Here is a 17,822-nt window from a genome sequence, read left to right as displayed (position 1 = left end):
TGGACTGCAGGCATACACACAGACAGAATATTGTATAATAAATAAATAAATAAATAAATTTTAAAAAAGAGAAAAATAGGACAGATCAGTGGAACAAAACAGGGAATTTATCTCACATCTCATCCTTACATGAGCACTTAACTGATGACTAAGAGGTCACTGAGCAGCCCTGAAAGGATGATCCTTTAAGCAGCAAATGCCATTGCATGAATCTCGTGTAATTAAGGACAAAAGAGAAAGCATAGAAAGCAATCTGTATTCTGTGTTTTACATATATAAATACGAAGGCAGAGCCATAAATTATTAGATAGAATATATCATTAAACTTGGGAAAGATTTCTTAAACAGGTCATAAGATGCATACCAAAAAGGAAAGGGGAGTTGATATATTAGATAGGGATCAAAGCCAAGGACTTGTTCATGCTAGGTCAAGTGCTCTACAATCAACTTTCTTTTTTTTTTTTAAGATTTATTTATTAATTATGTATACAGTGTTTTACCTGAATATATGCTGGAGGTCAGAAGAGGGCACCAGATCTCATTACAGATGGTTGTGAGCCACCATGTGGTTGCTGGGAATTGAACTCAGGACTGCTGGAAGAGCGGTTAGTGCTCTTAACCTCTAAGCCATCTCTTCAGTACCTACAATCAACTTTCTTAAAGACTTTATATTCATTAAATAAGAGAGTGGAATAAAAATAAGCTATTGCTAAAAAGATTATTTGTGACATTCATAACTAGTAAAGTGCTCAAATCCAGGAATGTAGTTTTATATCGATAAGAAAAATAACCCAGTAGAAAAATTAGAGATTTGAGGTTGGCAGTGGTGGTACACATATAACTCTAGGAGGTGCACATTAAACTCGGGAGGCAGAGGCAAATGAATCTCTATGAGCTCCAAGACAACCAAGGCTACACAGAGAACCCTGTGTAAGAGAAAATAAAAGAGTATGAAAAAGAAAAATGCGAGATTCAATAGCTTCCCTTTTATCTGATCATTTTTATATCCCCTCTTTTTCTTTTCAGAATGAGATCCATGACTCTAATCTTCTTTTTTAGTTTTTTCCTGACCATTACCAATAACAACTTGCAACCAACCTGCCAAATGATGAAAAACATTCATAACCCACCAAACAACAAAAACCTACCTACTCCACCTCTTGCGAATGTGAGCCTCATATTCTCTAGACTGATTCCTGTTGTCTGGGGGCAACAGCATCTTTAGGGTACCTTGAGAAAATTGAGATAATGGTCAAGTCCTGGGAAAACTATCCTTAACATTTGTTGGCCAGTTTCTGTGCAGTGGGAAAATATAAGACTTTTCTGTAGTACTGACTAGAATAGTCTGTAAAGCTGGACCATCTCAGTCCCCAGCCTTAAAGCTATTCTGAATGTAGAACTCTCAGGAAACTGCAACTGAGGCACTCTGAGAGACTGAATCACCTGGGCCACGCATTTTCATTGGAGTCTGGTCTCCTTGCTCTGAAAACATATAAACTGTCGAAAGTAACATACATATCTGTATTAACACAAGTATGGAATGTGTGCACAAGTCAGCTAAAGATGATTTTTTGTTTATTTTTGAGCAGGTAAAGCATACATCATTTGTCTGTATTTTTTTTTTTTTTAGTTTTATTCCTTTATGTCTGTAGCCTGGATTTTGAGGGGGTTCCCCCCAATCAAATATGATCTCTATCAACTTTGAAGGAATCCACAGCTTTTCATTTTCTGTGGAAACAAAAGCATAACCTCTTCCCCAAAGCAGTATATTTTCTGATTTCCATTTTAAAGTTAAGACTATCCTAAATGAAATAAACGACTGGTTTTATTCAGCAGTCCCTTCCATAATCCAATGTCTCTTAGCAGCTGTTGTTGTCTGTTCAAAATTAACAGACTTTATTTTATTATTTATAAACTTTTTTATGACTGTCTATACCCATTTTCTTCTCTTAAGCCTACACACGTATTTTAAGCACACTATAACCTGTTTAGAGGTATTTTTTCATCTGAATCATCTCTAGCCTTCTCTGATTGTGGGAGACAAATCTTAAACTGTTATATCAGCTGCCACTGGTGGAAGACTCTAGCCCACAAGCAGCATTCGGTCACCATGCCTCCATATGCCACAGAGCCCTGACCTGCCTCAGAGATTCCAGGACTAGGAAGCTCCATCCAGCTCCTTATCCAGGTTTTTTTTTTTTCCGCTTTCTCAGGCCCTGTTTCCTGTGTTTGTATATTTGAGCCCCCATGTTGGCTCATTTGTAGACAGACTTTTCTTTTTGAGCTGTCAGCTCATAAAAAATGACGTGAAGACTTACTGTTAATTATGAAAGCTCAGCTTTAGCTTAGGCTTGTTTCTAAGTAGCTCTTAGAACTTAAATTAACCCATACCTTTTTAATCTGTGTTCTTCTACATGCTCGTCACATCTCCACTATGTCCATCCTGGTTGGCCACTCTGCCTTTCTTCTTCCCAGAGCTCTCTCTGTCCAGAAGTCCCTCCTATACCTACCTCCTGCCTAGCTATTGGCTGTTTAGCTTTTTAATGAAACCAGTCACAATGACACATCTTCACACAATGTAAAGGAATATTCCATAACAGGTACATGCTAGAAATCAGCATTAACATCCTTCATGACCCAGCAGTTTCATGCCGAGGTATGTTAGAAATGTACATATGCATGCGGCAGGAAGCAAAGACAAAATGTTTATAGCAGTAAGTCTGTATTGGTTCCAAACGTTAAAATGTCTAAACTTCTATTATTAAAGTAGAAGGTCTGACCTGGTGGTGCTTTCTTTTAACCACAGCACTTGGAAAGCAGAGGCAGAGAATTTCTGTTAAGTTAAGGCCAGTGTCATCTACATAGTGAGTTCCAGGTCAGTCAGGACCTTGTCTCAAACAACAACAATAATAATTAAAATAGGAGACTTTGTAGTAGTAGAAACAAACGAAAACTGCATATCATTCTAAGGATGAATCTTGTCAACATAGTAAATGGAAAAATTATGTGTGTGTATGTGTGTGTGAAAATCAAAACAGACCAAGTAAAAGTCCTTCAGAACAACACTAGTTTTTGCTCTAGGGACAAATGAGATGATAATAGCAGCAGTAAGGATACGGCAATGTTTTGTTCTCATTTAGTGATAGTTACACAGTTGTTTACTCTATACTAACTCATTCAGCTCACATTTTTTGGGTGTATTTTGTTTCTTTTTGTTGCTGTTGTTCTGGGAATTGAGCCCAACAAATTTGTTTTGTATGCTCTTATTTGCTATATTTTATAATACAATCAATTTGGGAATGAGTGGGATGTGCAGCACTTTACAACAGTAATCTACAGTAAGGCGATGTGATGAGGTGAGAGGAGTATTTGTGTATTAATGGAAATGACCCAGTTAAGGGGAATTTTTGAAAGGATGTTAAAAGCAAAGGCTTTGAGCAACTGTAGGTGAGAAAGTTGATAGACAAGATCATTCAAGCCCTCTAGAGAGAAAAGCATGATTTTGTAGCCCTGATACTTAACAGGATGATGTGTATATATTGGTACCATTATGGAAATTCACTTCGGGTAGCTTTTATTTCTTCTGTGAAATTGGAAACAAAGGTGTAAGTGAGGAGGGCAAGAGTAGTTTTAAATCTGAGATGTGAGAGAGTTTGGAGGAGTTGTCTGGGAAGGTGTAATGTTGCTAGAGTGTGGGGAGAGCCCACATGAGGATTGTAGGTCATTTAAAATGAGACTATCCAACCTGGTTGGGTTTTTATGAGCCACATAGAGCAACCCAAGCACAGATGTACAATGAAGGCACATTTGGATTGTTTCTTCCTTTCCTGTTTTGCTAATGGGCACACTTTGAGCTGATATAATCAGTTTCCAGCTATTGCGTTGGAGCTGTACATTTTGTTTTTATGTGTTCAGTGTAGCCTCTGGGCAAGTTGTAATGGTCAAGGTGTGGATTTATTTTTACTGATTTGAATGTTTGTTCATACATGTAATATAGTTTTGATCTAAGCATTCATATTTTACTTTATTTCTCAGAGCTGCTTCACCATTAACTCCAGTTTGATCTTCTGGACCAACTTGTTTATAACCTTGAAAGTGACATAGTCCCAGTCTGGCTCTGCCATTTGCTACCTTGTGATTCCCAGACTCTCTGTATCCCAGAATCCTTATCTGTAAAACAAGGAGGTTAACAAGGGTGATTGTGAGGATTTATCCAGTGCTGTGATATTTCCCAGCACTTAGGATCCAGAGGGCCCTTCAGATCCAAAAGTGAGCTCTATGTCCACTGGGGATTCTTGAGACTTCCAAAGAGGATTTACAGTGAAATGCCAAGTCACAAATACAGACTGTCATTGATTCGTCCTCACACTAGAGCTGAGCAGCTCCCTAAATGGAAAGATAGTGTCCCTAGCATGTGACTGGTTCACCACACTTTTAAATCCAGACCCCTTGTTTCTAGAGTATAGCTTAACTGGTTTGGCTCATCCTGTATCAACTTGCAAATTTCACTGTCTTATGAGCTGCCAGGATCATTTTTCCGGAAAGACACTGGAAGAAAGGATGGCATTGGCCCAGTGTTAAAAATAGTTAAGTAGAAGTAGAATCAGTGATTTTTATAATATGTGATATTAGGAAAGGAGCCCTAAAAGAAATCCCAGGTTAGTCAGAGGCCAAATCCATCCTATGTAGTTCACTCTTAATGCTTAAGAAGTAATAATGACACCCTTTGTTGAGTGCTTGCTAATTGTGTAGCAGTTTGTGTAAACATCATACTTAAATAGTTGTCAAAATCAGACCTTGACTAAATGACCTGTCTCAGGTATACTTAGGAAGTGACCAAACATTGATGGATTCCTGGTCTCCATGGCTGTGTTGCTGCTGCTTGTAAGGTTAATCTCAGATGATCCTACTCTGAGTACATACGTAAGAGTCTTGTAACAGTACCAAGCACTGCTTGCTACATAGCCAGGCTTCTTAAGTGTATTCTTTGTTAGTGGTAAAAGCTAGTAATTGACTAAATTTAGTAGGTTATAAACAATGCATGAAAAGTACATTTCATTTAGAGAGACATGGAGAAGAGTGTTGGAGTATATGTGATATATATTTTTACTTTGAACTCAGAAATCCTCTTTTCTGGCTTTTTTCATGTACTACTACACTGTTTGGCATATGTGGATAATGAGGGGCAAGATTTTGTCATAAATGTCTGATTTGATATGTGTGGTTATACCATTTACTAGCTGTTAGTTTGACCAAGCTTTTTCAATTCTCTAATCATAGTTTTCTCATCTGTAAAACTCCTCTAATTTCAGGATCCTAATTCAAAGTTAATTAGCAGGACCTTTGCAGACCAGTGCCCTGAGAGTTAGGCTGACATTCCACTTTAACATTGTTTTAGCTTTGAACAGAAAAGAACCTGAAGAAACTTGATTTCTTGCTTGTCTAAGAAACAACACAGGACTGGAGGGGAACGATTGTTCTCTTATTTTCACTGTTCCTCTTTGTTACCACAGCATTCCAGCAGTTCTGTGTAAGCAACACAGTAGTGCCGCAGTGAGTAGACAAGAGAAAAACCTTTCTTTGACCAGAGACCCTCTGGTCCCCAGAACCTGGGTAGAGTCACCACTGCTTTCCTCTCTGTGCTTCCTACCACTGCACCTAATAGTGCAGATTCAGAAGTACTGATGTCGATTGCTATTGATTAGAAATATATGTTCATAGGATAGGTCGTATGCAGCAATAAAATAAACTTGAAAGCTGGCTCAGCAGTTGAGAGCTCTGGCTGCTCTTCCAGAGGACCTGGCTTTCATTCCTAGCACCTACATGACTGCTCACAAACCACTGGCAACATCAGTTTCAGGTGATCCAGTGGCCTCTGTGGGTACTAGGTGTACACGTGGCGCACAAATACACACACAGGCAAAACACTCATACACATAAAATAAAACTAAAGCCAGTTGGTTCTTGAAGTACAGTTTGAGATTAATATAGCCATAGTTCATTCTCCGTTAAAAGTAATTAACCCAGCCAGGTGTAGTGCATGCTTTTAAATCCCTTTACTTGGGAGGCAGAGGCAGGCAGATCTTTGTGAATTCCAGGCAGGTCATAGCTACGTCGTGAGTCCCAGTCTCATAACAACAACAACAGCAATAACAACAACAATAATAAAGTAGATCAACTCCCAAATCTAATCGGGAGAGCTTATTTTAAGAACATAGGCAATATCTTTAAAATATTTTTTTAACTCTATTACTTTATATCAGTATTATTACACATGCAACATTAGTCAAAACTTAAATGGGAAACCAACTAAGAACCTCACCATTAGCACAAACTTTTTATCGTTCTGTCAACTTACCTAGTATAGATTCATTTACTATAGTGTCTTAAAATCACTTTTATAAAGGCATTTGCTTTGTCTCTAGGTGTAAAACCAAGGTGTATCCAGATAACCTTCCTACAACAAGCGTGGTGATTGTTTTCCACAATGAGGCATGGAGCACACTTCTTCGAACAGTCCATAGTGTCATTAATCGCTCACCAAGACACATGATAGAAGAGATTGTTCTTGTAGACGATGCCAGTGAAAGAGGTAAATTTTGCATTTTAATCCAGTGATATTTGGGCCTTTGATTACTAACAGTCTGCAAACCTTTGCTTTCATTTTAACCTGGTAGTTATATGTAAACTTCCAATTTACCTAAAAATTCTTGGCATTTAAACTCATTCATATAGTGAAAGATATTCCATTGTAAAACTTAAAGAGTGTTACTTTAGTATTTAATTGTGCTGCATCTTGGGACTGGAGAGATGGCTCAGAGGTTAAGAGCACTGATTGCTCTTCCAGAGGTCCTGAGTTCAATTCCCAGCAACCACATGGTGGCTCACAGCCATCTGTAATGAGATCTGGTGCCCTCTTCTGGCATGCAAGCATACATGGAAGGAATGTTGTATACGCAATAAATAAATAAATCTTTAAGAAAAATTGTGCTGCATCTTAATCTTATTAGGAAAAAAAAATAATGCTTTAAGATGTAAAGTTGTCGTAGAATAGGAAGAAACCCACACCTTGTTAGAATTTTCCTCTGTGGAAAACTGCAGATCGCAAATGGAGAAATTTAGTTCTCAGTGGCAAGAAGAACCTTTGCAGAAAATGAGGTCCAGACTGGAGTTCTCTGAATTCTTCCTGTTTCCTTCCTTTCTAAGTTTTAGGAATGATCTGTAGTTAGGAGCAGAATGTGATTAAGCACAATTAAAGTGTGATATGTAGTCTGACTCTTTTCTCACAAATCTTTGTCACATCTCCTGCTCAGATACCCTTCTGAGAATGTCAGGGTTTTTCCGCAGATAGAGAATATCCTCATCTGTCTCATGAAGCACTCAGGAAAAGGTACACTGTTTATTCTGAGCCCTTCTTGGAGATTTCATATTGCAGAATGCTATAGAAAAGACGGCACTAAGTTAAATCAGAAATCCAGTGTTTCCAGGTGCTTTGTTTTTCAGTACAGTCCGTCTATGCCACAGCACTAGCACAGGGTAACAAACTGTCACATTGATCAAATTCATGTAATATTCTGAGAGTGTAGATATTCATTGCTCAAATCTGTGTGACAGCACAACCTTGCAGGCCACTGTGAAGATAAACACATTTAAGGTGCGGAGTTTTCACAAACCTACTCACTGCTAGTATAAAAATGTTTTTCTCTGATTGCATTGTCCAAACCTTTTTCCTCAGAATCTGGTTATATTCTTCTCACCTTTTGATTTAGTTCATAAAATCATAGTACTATTTTGAAATACTATTTTTAGCACAAATATTAGGAAATGAGTTAACAGAAAAAGGGATTAGTAATCTGATAGCCCTGCTTTTGAAGGGTTTGGGGTTTCTGATGACATGATGATGCCTCATTCTGATTCTACCAAATAGAATCACTTTCTTCCCATTCGTCCTCCCGCCCCATCTTACAGGAGGCTCTTGGAGTCTTGCTTTCAGTATTTAAGTAACCCCTTAATCTTTTGCCATCAATTACCGAAGTCTGAGAAGAAATTCTAAGATTCTGTAAATCAATATTCCCTTCCCTAGATAGATTATACACATCTTTCACTCCTACTGGTTAGAAAGACACGGTCCCATCACCGTCAATAGTTTGAGATTCACACTTGTCCCACATGGATCTCTCAGTTCCTATCTCTTAGGAGTTTTTCACTTTCTTATTCCTGCCAAGTGTGTAGTCAGAGACTGTGTGATCAATAAGATACTTGGCTTCTGCCTTGGAAGAAATCTCATAGTTTATAAAACTATAATAGCGGTTACAAACTGTTTCTTCTCTGTTGTGATCTAGATTTAATATTCTTTTGTTTGTTTTGTTTTTTGAGACAGGGTTTCTCTTGGCAGTCCTTGTACTATCTGTAGACCAGGATAGTCTTGACCCTCACATCTGCTTACCTCTGTTTCGCTAGTTCCAGAATTAAAGGCGTGTGCAACAACTCCCTGGCCTAAATTTAAGAAAAACATTCTTAAAATGTTTTTTCTGTTTTGTGTATGTTGGGTGTGTTATTGTTTTGTTTTTTGAGACAGGATCTCAAAACTCCTGTGTAGCCAACACTGACTTCAGACTCAGAATCCTTCTGCTTCTGCCTTCCAGAGTTAGGATTACAAGTGAGCACTGTCACACCTGGCCGGGCTACTTTGCTTCTGTTACTGATTCTTGAGCATGATTAAGAAGAGAATTGGAAGCCTAATAAAGATGCATGGTGGCATGCCTGCCCTAGGCGATACTTGAGCCATAAATACTGTCTTTGTGTTCTTATGGCAAGATACAGGCAGCGAGTCATACCGCCATGAAATTAGAATGCTTCCTTCAGGGAATGGCATTGATGGGGCAAGGAACCCCACTAGGAGGACTCTGTCAGTATGTGTATGTTGAAGGAATGCTACAAAATCAAAATTGCTTTAAATTTGGGTAATCCCGGGGCTGGAGAGATGGCTCAGTGGTTAAGAGCATTGCTTGCTCTTCCAAAGGTCCTGAGTTCAATTCCCGGCAACCACATGGTGGCTCACAACCATCTGTAATGAGGTCTGGTGCCCTCTTCTGGCCTGCAGACATACACATAGACAGAATATTGTATGCATAATAAATAAATAAATAAATATTTAAAAAAAAATTTGGGTGATGCCAATTGATGCCTTTTTCATTTCATTCTTTTGTTATATTTTCAGACTTTTTGAAAAGACCTCTAGAGAGTTATGTGAAAAAACTCAAAGTGCCAGTTCACGTAATTCGAATGGAACAGCGTTCTGGATTGATCAGAGCTAGACTCAAAGGAGCTGCTGTGTCCAAAGGCCAAGTGATCACCTTCTTAGATGCACACTGTGAGTGTACGGCAGGGTGGCTGGAGCCTCTCTTAGCCAGGATCAAACATGACAGGTAAGTTTTTGGAATTTGTGAATTTGTTCTTAGTTATTTTTATCTTAAATTGTGTGGAACATTGCAGAATTCTGTTTTTAAATAAATACAAAAGTACCATTCCGTCAAGTTGCCTTTAAAATGACTTCAAGAGTGCTCCAAACAAAATACAAACCAGACTACAATCTTAAACTCTGGCAGTTAACCAGTTTGCAAACTGTCTTAATGGAGATGAATTAGACAGCATATTGTAGAATCATTAATTACTCTGTGCTCTAGGTTGACCAAATAGGACCAGAATAGGCAGACAGTAATGAATTCATGGGAAGTTTACTTGTCCCTGCTTTCAAAGGCTGCCACAGGACAGGCAGATTATCTCATCTTTGTTGACGCCTTCATGGGCACTACAGCTCTCATTTTGTATCCTGGAATTGTCTTGTTATCCTATTGATACAGAACAAGCATTGCTGCGGTGTGTCTATGGTTTTGTCTTTCATGTCATACACTTTACAGAGAATTGTCTGACTTTCTCTTGGTTCTAAAGTGTCAGGAAAGAAGTAACTTTAGTATGTTTGACCTTTTTAGTTGAATTTCTGCTTGCTCTGACAATTTGATCTTAAAGCTCTCAACATCAATTTTAAGGCTTAGATCGTATCCGGTAGACTTTCACTAGTCCAGTGGAGAATGGAAGGGTTAAGGTCACTTATTCTCTTTGTTAGAAAATGGTGTCACTACAGCTATCTGTTCTCAGAGACAAAACAAACCAGCATTGAACCAAAGGACACCCAGCAGTTTAAGGAAGAGATCATTGCCCTGAAGAATCAAAACAATAGAATATCTCTCTAAATATTTTTCTATAAGTAAAAGGTGACTGGTTTAGGAGATACTTGCTTGCATAAAGAAAAACCCACAAACTTTAGAAACACGATCCTGAACCCATACAGAGAAGATTGTGAGTGTGTGTGTGTGTGTGAGTGTGTGTGTGTGTGTGTGTGTATGTGTGTTTATGTGATGTATAGGAGAGAATTGACTAAAACAACAACCAAATACCTTAGTTTGGGCTGTCTGGTGGATTATATATCTTGAGTAATGTCCAATAGATAAAGTGCTGGATAAATACAAAAGCAGATTTTTAAAATTAATTTATTTTATTATTTTTTTATTTTTGTTTTTTTTTTAATTTATTTATTAAAAATTTCCACCTCCTCCCCACCTCCCTTTTTCCTCCCTCCTCCCCCCTCCCCCTCCCTCTCCAGTCCTAAGAGCAGTCGGGGTTCCCTGCCCCGTGGGAAGTCCAAGGTCCTCCCCCCTCCATCCAGGTCTATGAAGGTGAGCATCCCAACAAACCAGGCTCCCACGAAGCCAGTCCATGCAGTAGAATCAAATCCCAGTGCCATTGTCCTTGGCTTCTCAGTCAGCCTTCATTGACAGCCACATTCAGAGAGTCTGGTTTGATCACATGCTCTATCAGTCCCAGTCCAGCTGGCCTTGGTGAGCTCCCATTAGATCAGTCCCACCGTCTCAGTGGGTGGACACACCCCTCATGGTCCTGACTTCCTTGCTCATGTTCTCCCTCCTTTTGTTCCTCATTTGGACCTTGGGAGCTCAGTCCAGTGCTCCAATGTGGGTCTCTGTCTCTATCTCCACTTTACTGAGTGAGATAACCCAGACCCAAAAAGATGAATATGGTATGTACTCACTCATAAGTGGATTCTAGCCATAAATAAAGGACATTGAGCCTATAATTCGTGATCCTAGAGAAGCTAAATAAGAAGATGAACCCAAAGAAAATCATATAGTTATCCTCCTGGATATTGGAAGTAGACAAGATTGCCAGGCAAAAGTTGGATGCACGGCGTGGGGGTTGTATAAGGGGAGATGGGTAGGGAGAAGAGAGAAGGAGAGGATTCAGGAGAGCTTGGGGGAATGGGATGGGTGGGATGGAGGAAGGGTGGATATGGGAGCAGGGAAGTAAATATCTTAATTAAGGGAGCCATTTTAGGGTTGGCAAGAGACTTGACTCTAGAGGGGTTCCCAGGTCCAAGGAGATGTCCCCAACTTGTTCCTTGGGCAGCAGAGGAGAGGGTGCCTGAACTGGCCTTGTCTCAAAATATTCACTGATGAATATTTTGCATATCACCATAGAACCTTTGTTTTTGGTTTTTTGAGACAGGATTTTTCTGTAGCTTTGGAGCCTGTGCTGGAACTAGCTCTTGTAGACCAGGCTGGTCTCAAACTCACAGAGATCTGCCTGCCTCTGCCTCCCGAGTGCTGGGATTAAAGGCGTGCGCCACCACTGCCTGGTAATAGAATGGATATATCACATCCTATAAACTATATCTGTGAGCGACCATATTTGGGACTACTTTCTTCAAAAGAGCTGTTGTCGTTTGGGTATTTTTAGTTTTTTGGGTTTTTTTTTTGTGTGTGTGTGGGTGCATGTGTGTGCATATGTGTGTTTTTCCTTTAAGCCAACTGGAAAATACCTGAATATGTGGTCAGTCTATATAAGAAATACAAACCCAAAAGAAAAGAATTCCCTTCTAGTAACTAAAAAATTGAAATTTCATCTGGTTGTGGCGATATACATTTTTAGTCCTAGCACTTGGGAGCAGAGGCAGAAGGATCGGAGTTTGAGGCCAGCCTAGTCTACATAGTGAGTTCCTGGACAGCCGGGACTTCAAAGATAGGACTTGACTCAAAAACCAAAACCCAAACAAGCAAGCAAAATTTGTGTGTGTGTGTGTGTGTGTGTGTGTGTGTGTGTGTGTAAATTCAAAAAGTCCTGAGCTATTATTTATTTTAGTATAATTTAATTGATAAAAGTGTAAGAAATCAGCTTCAAAGTTGATAGCATTACAGTGAGGAATATGTATATAACAGGACTAGAAAACAGTAATGAGTGTTGACTTAAGTAACATCCGTGCTGGACATTTTCCCTGAATGCTGTAGATTACATATGTGAATATACTCAATTTTTCACTAGCAAAAACTGAAGAACAGAAATGACGGAGTTGTTTATAAAGGAAAATTTTGTCTAAAAATGATTAAATGTATAGCCATTAATATAATATTTTCCATGTGGCAAATAGAAAAAAAATTTGTGTAAAAGAAGAAAAGCAAAAGAACGACGTTCTCAGCCAGCAAATGATTATGATACTGGTTTGGTATGGATTGTAGCAGGAAAAAATTTTTTTAATTGTTTTGTTGTATGGTCGTTATAGTTAGGAACATTTGAAAGATTTTAAATCTCCTTTTATGACATCAGGAGAACAGTGGTATGTCCTATCATTGATGTGATCAGCGATGATACTTTCGAGTACATGGCAGGCTCTGACATGACTTATGGTGGATTCAACTGGAAGCTCAATTTTCGTTGGTATCCTGTCCCCCAAAGAGAAATGGACAGAAGGAAAGGTGACCGGACTCTCCCTGTCAGGTGATTTGTCAGATGTTTCCTTTATAGTGGGTTGCAGAGAGTTGTAACATTTCATCAGTTGGGTTAAAATGTACTTTGAGAAACACCTAGCAATCGTATACCTTGTATGTAGTCAAGAACTGTGTTTTACATATATCTATTTTTAAAGGGGATTTTCTCCTCCAGTTAATAAAGTTAGATTTTCTTTCATTCTGTGAACTCTAGTCTACAAGAGAAATGATGTCATACCTATGTTCCTTCTTTCCTGTATGAAAACATTACAAATTTCTAAGTTCAGTCTGCTTAAGTCAAACTGCTCTTCATTTATCATGCCATTTTGTTAAAGTGCCATCTCAAAATTGTGGCTTGCACTGTACCGTTGTTACTAATATGTACATCTGGATGGTAGTTACTGACAGGAAGATTAGAAAAGCCTGTTTCACACAATTTTTTAAAATAACTAGAATTAGCAGTGTATAATGGGATTTCCATTCATGTGTATTTGTTTTTCTTTTTACTATACTTGGTCACGGGTGACAGGAAGGCATAAGAATCATCTGGTAAGGGCATGAAACAGACTTTGAGCTTCTAAACCATCCTAGTATTTATCCCAGTTGCCTCCACCTGCCACTTCTGTGAACTTGAACTCCATTTTCTCCTATTTTAAGCATCTCTGGTCTATTTTCCCATGAATTCAAATCCAATTCTGGAGAAGTTGAAGAGATTTTTATTTCCAGAGCCAGCCTGAGATCTTTACCCATTCAAAGAGGCCCTTAGTTCAGTTCAGTGTTAAATCAAGAACTCTTAGGTATTTGAAAACTTTCAACTGGACAGACAACGCTGCTGTCTTACAGAATCCTGGAAGAGCACATGTCAGTGACTTCTGAACTTAGGAACCTTATGGAATCCTTGGATCCAAGAACTTAATTATTTTCTCTTGGTGGATTGAGAGTTTTTTTTTTCTTTTCTTTCTTTTTACCCCTTCATACTGACCCTTTATGGAAATCAGTGATTAACTGGAAGCTCTACTACCCATCCCTTTCAATCCTCCCTCCCGATCAATCCTCCGCTTTTTTACATGCTTCTTCTTCCGTCCCGCCCTGTGTGTTCCTGGACTTGGCTTCTGCAGAAAACCAACCACAGGTGGTTAGGATCCCTTTAGAAGAAGTGTGATGTTCACCTCCTTTACGCTTTCTCTAGACCTAAGAAAGGCTTTCTTTGTTTTCATCCTGTCTTTAATCTTTCAGCCTGCCATTTTTGCAGTATTTGCCACCCTTTAGAACTTGGCATTTTAACCCTAACCTGAGTCTAGTTGAATAAAATTATCAACTACCTTTATAGTTTCTAGGACTTTGGAATCAAATACCTGGAGAAGGTTATGAGAAACACATTGAATTTAAGGAGTCTGAGATAGAAAGTCAGTTGGTACCAAGGATCAGGAAGAGTGCTAAGGACAGGAAACATATTTAGGATTAAACAGAGCTTAAGCAAGGTGCAGATCATGGCTGCCACAGCAGTCCCCGAAGGTGTAGACATTTTGAAGAAGGTGAGATAAGCATTATTCTATAGTTATAAACAGCTGTAGAACTGTAGTACTTCTAAAAACAAACACTGATTATCAATTTTAAATTATTAAAATTAATGGCATAGTATTATGATTGAATTTCAGAACACCTACAATGGCCGGAGGCCTTTTTTCAATAGACAGAGATTACTTTCAGGAAATTGGAACATATGATGCTGGAATGGATATTTGGGGAGGAGAAAACCTAGAAATTTCCTTTAGGGTAAGTTCCCTTTGACAAAAATATAAAATCTTTTACTTAACCACAAATATGTGTTCATTATTCATGTTGTCTATATAAGAAATAAAATTTAGTGAGTCTAATCTGACTCTAGAACCTTCAGCCTATAAAGAGTTTGATGGCACTATGGATGATTTATTAAAACCTATTTCAACAAATAACCCAGTTAGCTTTACAAGTCTAACTGTTAAACCTATGTGTAATTCTTCAGTTCTCAATTTCTGTTCTTTTAAGGAAGTAATTCATACTTCAACAACTAAATAGAAACAATTTGTAATTTAAATGGGCTGCTTTGGTACCTAACTGTAAAACATAATTTCACACTATGTTATTTACTTCTTACCTAATTGAAATTGTTCTCTTATTAAATCTGGTTACCTTATCAGTTTCATGTTTTTCAGTAAAATGTGACAGCAGTTAGGGAGATGGCTCAGTCAGTAAGGTGTTTGCCACATATGCATGGAGGTCTGAGTTTGATTCCTAGCTACTACCGGAAAAAAAGCTAGGCATGGATCTGCTGAGATGACTCAGTGAGTAAAGACGCTTCCTTCAGTCTGAGTCGATCTCCAGGACCAACGTGGTAGAAGGAGAGAACTGACTCCTACGAGTTGTCCTCTGACATATGTACCACATCAATTAAATGCTTAATTTTTATGTTTGTTTGTTTGGGTTTTTTGTTTTGTTTTGTTTTGTTTTGTTTTGTTTTGGTGGGGGGCCTTGAGAGAGGGTTTCTCTGTAGCTTTGGAGCCTGTCCTGGAGCTAGTTCTTGTAGACCAGGCTGGCCTCGAATTCACAGAGATCCGCCTGCCTCTGCCTCCCAAGTGCTGGGATTAAAGGTGTGCGCCAATGTTTTTATTTTTTAAGGCTGGACATGACAATGCATACTGTAATCCTAGTACTGGGGACAGAGAGACTGTAGAATCCATAGCTACATCAGTGAGCTCTGGTTTCAGTGAGAGGCCCTGTCTCAAAATAAGGAAAGTGATTTAGATAGATACCTGATGTTACCCTCTGGCCACCATACACACAACCACGCATAATACATCACAAAAAGGAAGAAAAAGACAGAGCAGTTCTGAAATGCCTCTTTATCAGCCTAGTTGACCTTTCATTGTGTGTCCACTAAATCATCATGTTAGATAACACAAGCTGCCGGATAGCTTTTGACACATAGCAGTCAGTAGAGACACACAGTGTGCTCCAAGTGGAAGCAGGAAGCTCCTTTGCTTCTAGAGACTCTCTTTGCCTAAAGTGTAAAAGACGAGACCTGAGCTTCCAGGAAATCTCACTGAGCTCTAAGTCTAACACACCTGAAGGTAGATACACTGTTTAACAAAGCCAGAGTGTTTGAAAATGTGAGTTTCAATTACAAATGCGAGATTTTCCTTTATGGTACAAAACTATATTTTGAAACAATTGCATTGAATTAAGAATATAAACCTACACTTAATTTTTCTTGTGGTCCGTGTGTTTTATTGATTGAACAAATAGATCAGAACATGCTATCTCTGTCTTGAAAAATCATGGTTGGTGTCTGTTCTATGTGATGTGTCAGTAGTGGCTCAAGGTTGGAGAGACAGAAATAGAAACAAATTTGGCTGAATACTCCCTGATCATGGGTATGTGTGGTAAGTGTAAAATCATGAGCCACATCAAACATGTTAAATACACAAAACAAACAAAGTGATACTGAACATTTCCTGAAGTGGTGTGTCCTTGTTGACAAGGGTTGATTGAGCAGTGTGAGTTAACGATGCTGTGAGTCATATGCATTTGGAGAGTTGTTCTTGAGTCTCTCACTCTTCTTTCGTAGTTCATCATAGCCTGTCTAGTTTGTATTTTATCTGATTTTGACCAAAATTTTGAAAAATGTTTGGTCCTGGGGAAGTATTGGCTGTACACTAGAGCAGAATCTCTGAGTCCTAAACTTCTCACTATGAAGCACTGGCTAGCCTGGAACTCACTATGTAGATTGGGCTGGCCTTAACTCATGGAGGTCCATTGCCTCTGCCTCCTGAATTCTGGGATTAAAGGTGTAGGTCATCACAGCCAGTCTTGTGTTCTGAATTTTAAACTGTATGTCCAATGCAATCCACTTTACTCTTTTGTTCAAATTTGGTAGTTTGTAGACATATTGGAAAGAATTTATCAGTAACTACAGATTTTCCATTCAAGACTATAAATAAAAGTCAACCCCCCTGTTCAATTGAAAAAAAAATACCACATGAATGCTACAGCAACCTTTGGTAAGTAGGTACTAAGCTTCATCCTGCTGTTTTCAGATTTGGCAATGTGGAGGAACTTTGGAAATTGTGACTTGTTCTCATGTTGGTCATGTGTTTCGGAAAGCTACACCTTACACGTTTCCAGGAGGGACAGGGCAGATTATCAATAAAAATAATAGACGACTTGCAGAAGTATGGATGGATGAATTCAAGAATTTCTTCTATATAATTTCTCCAGGTTGGTATACTTTGCATAATATATACAAAATGTACCCCCCCCCGTGTGTGCATACATGAGAGAGAGACAGAGAAAGAATTTTCTTTTTACCTAACTATAGCATTTGATCTTTCTGAGATTTCATCTTATTAAATTTCAGCCATTTCCTAGCTGACAAAGCATTCTCTGGACATTTGGCATTTTTATCCAACATAAAAATGCTAGTACTTACTTATGGATTTATATATGTGTGTGTGTAGAGACAGAAGCTCATGTATCCCAAGCTAGCCTCAAACTCACTGTGTAGCCGAGGATATCCTTGAACTTCTGATCTTTCTGCCTCCATCTCGCAAGTGTGCCTGCCTGCATCACCATACATGTTTTATGTGATGCTGGAGAACTAAACCCAAACTGTTATGTATGCTAGATAAGTACTCATGACTGAGCCACATCCCCTGTCCATAAAACAGCACCACCTCAGAAGCAGGTTATGAGCAGTCTCCATAAGCAGACCTTTGGTGCTGCTGTGTAAGACTTTAATGAAGCCATCTCTCATCACATAGCCAGTGCAGAGGCTACAGCATTCCTCAAGAGACTCTCCAAGAATTTCGCTCTGTTAGTTGGGCTTTTGTATGTCTTTCTTCCCAGAGATATGCCTCTCTGAAATTATTACTACTCTGCCTTGGTTGTTCAGTTACAATACTTCAAGGCTCAAGTGGGTATGAGCACAGTTCAGCAAATTATGTGAGA

At 38.8% G+C, this 17,822-nt stretch overlaps 1 protein-coding gene across 1 annotated transcript in view; it reads left to right on the top strand.

Annotated features, from left to right (window-relative positions):
* Galnt1 (polypeptide N-acetylgalactosaminyltransferase 1) overlaps window positions 1–17,822 on the top strand; it is a 38,718-nt gene that overhangs the window by 9,528 nt on the left and 11,368 nt on the right. Inside the window, exons 4-8 of the mRNA XM_087896220.1 lie at window positions 6,426–6,592; window positions 9,221–9,428; window positions 12,676–12,846; window positions 14,495–14,612; window positions 16,913–17,093. Coding sequence (XP_087752346.1) covers window positions 6,426–6,592; window positions 9,221–9,428; window positions 12,676–12,846; window positions 14,495–14,612; window positions 16,913–17,093 — 845 coding nt within the window. The remainder of the gene's footprint in view (window positions 1–6,425; window positions 6,593–9,220; window positions 9,429–12,675; window positions 12,847–14,494; window positions 14,613–16,912; window positions 17,094–17,822) is intronic.

Source organism: Myodes glareolus, chromosome 13 (genome assembly GCF_982192425.1).
Source record: "Myodes glareolus chromosome 13, mMyoGla1.1, whole genome shotgun sequence".
In the NCBI taxonomy this organism is placed as follows: Eukaryota; Metazoa; Chordata; class Mammalia; order Rodentia; family Cricetidae; genus Myodes; species Myodes glareolus.
Note: the sequence above shows the minus strand (reverse complement) of the source record. Positions and strands in the feature narration are given on the sequence as shown.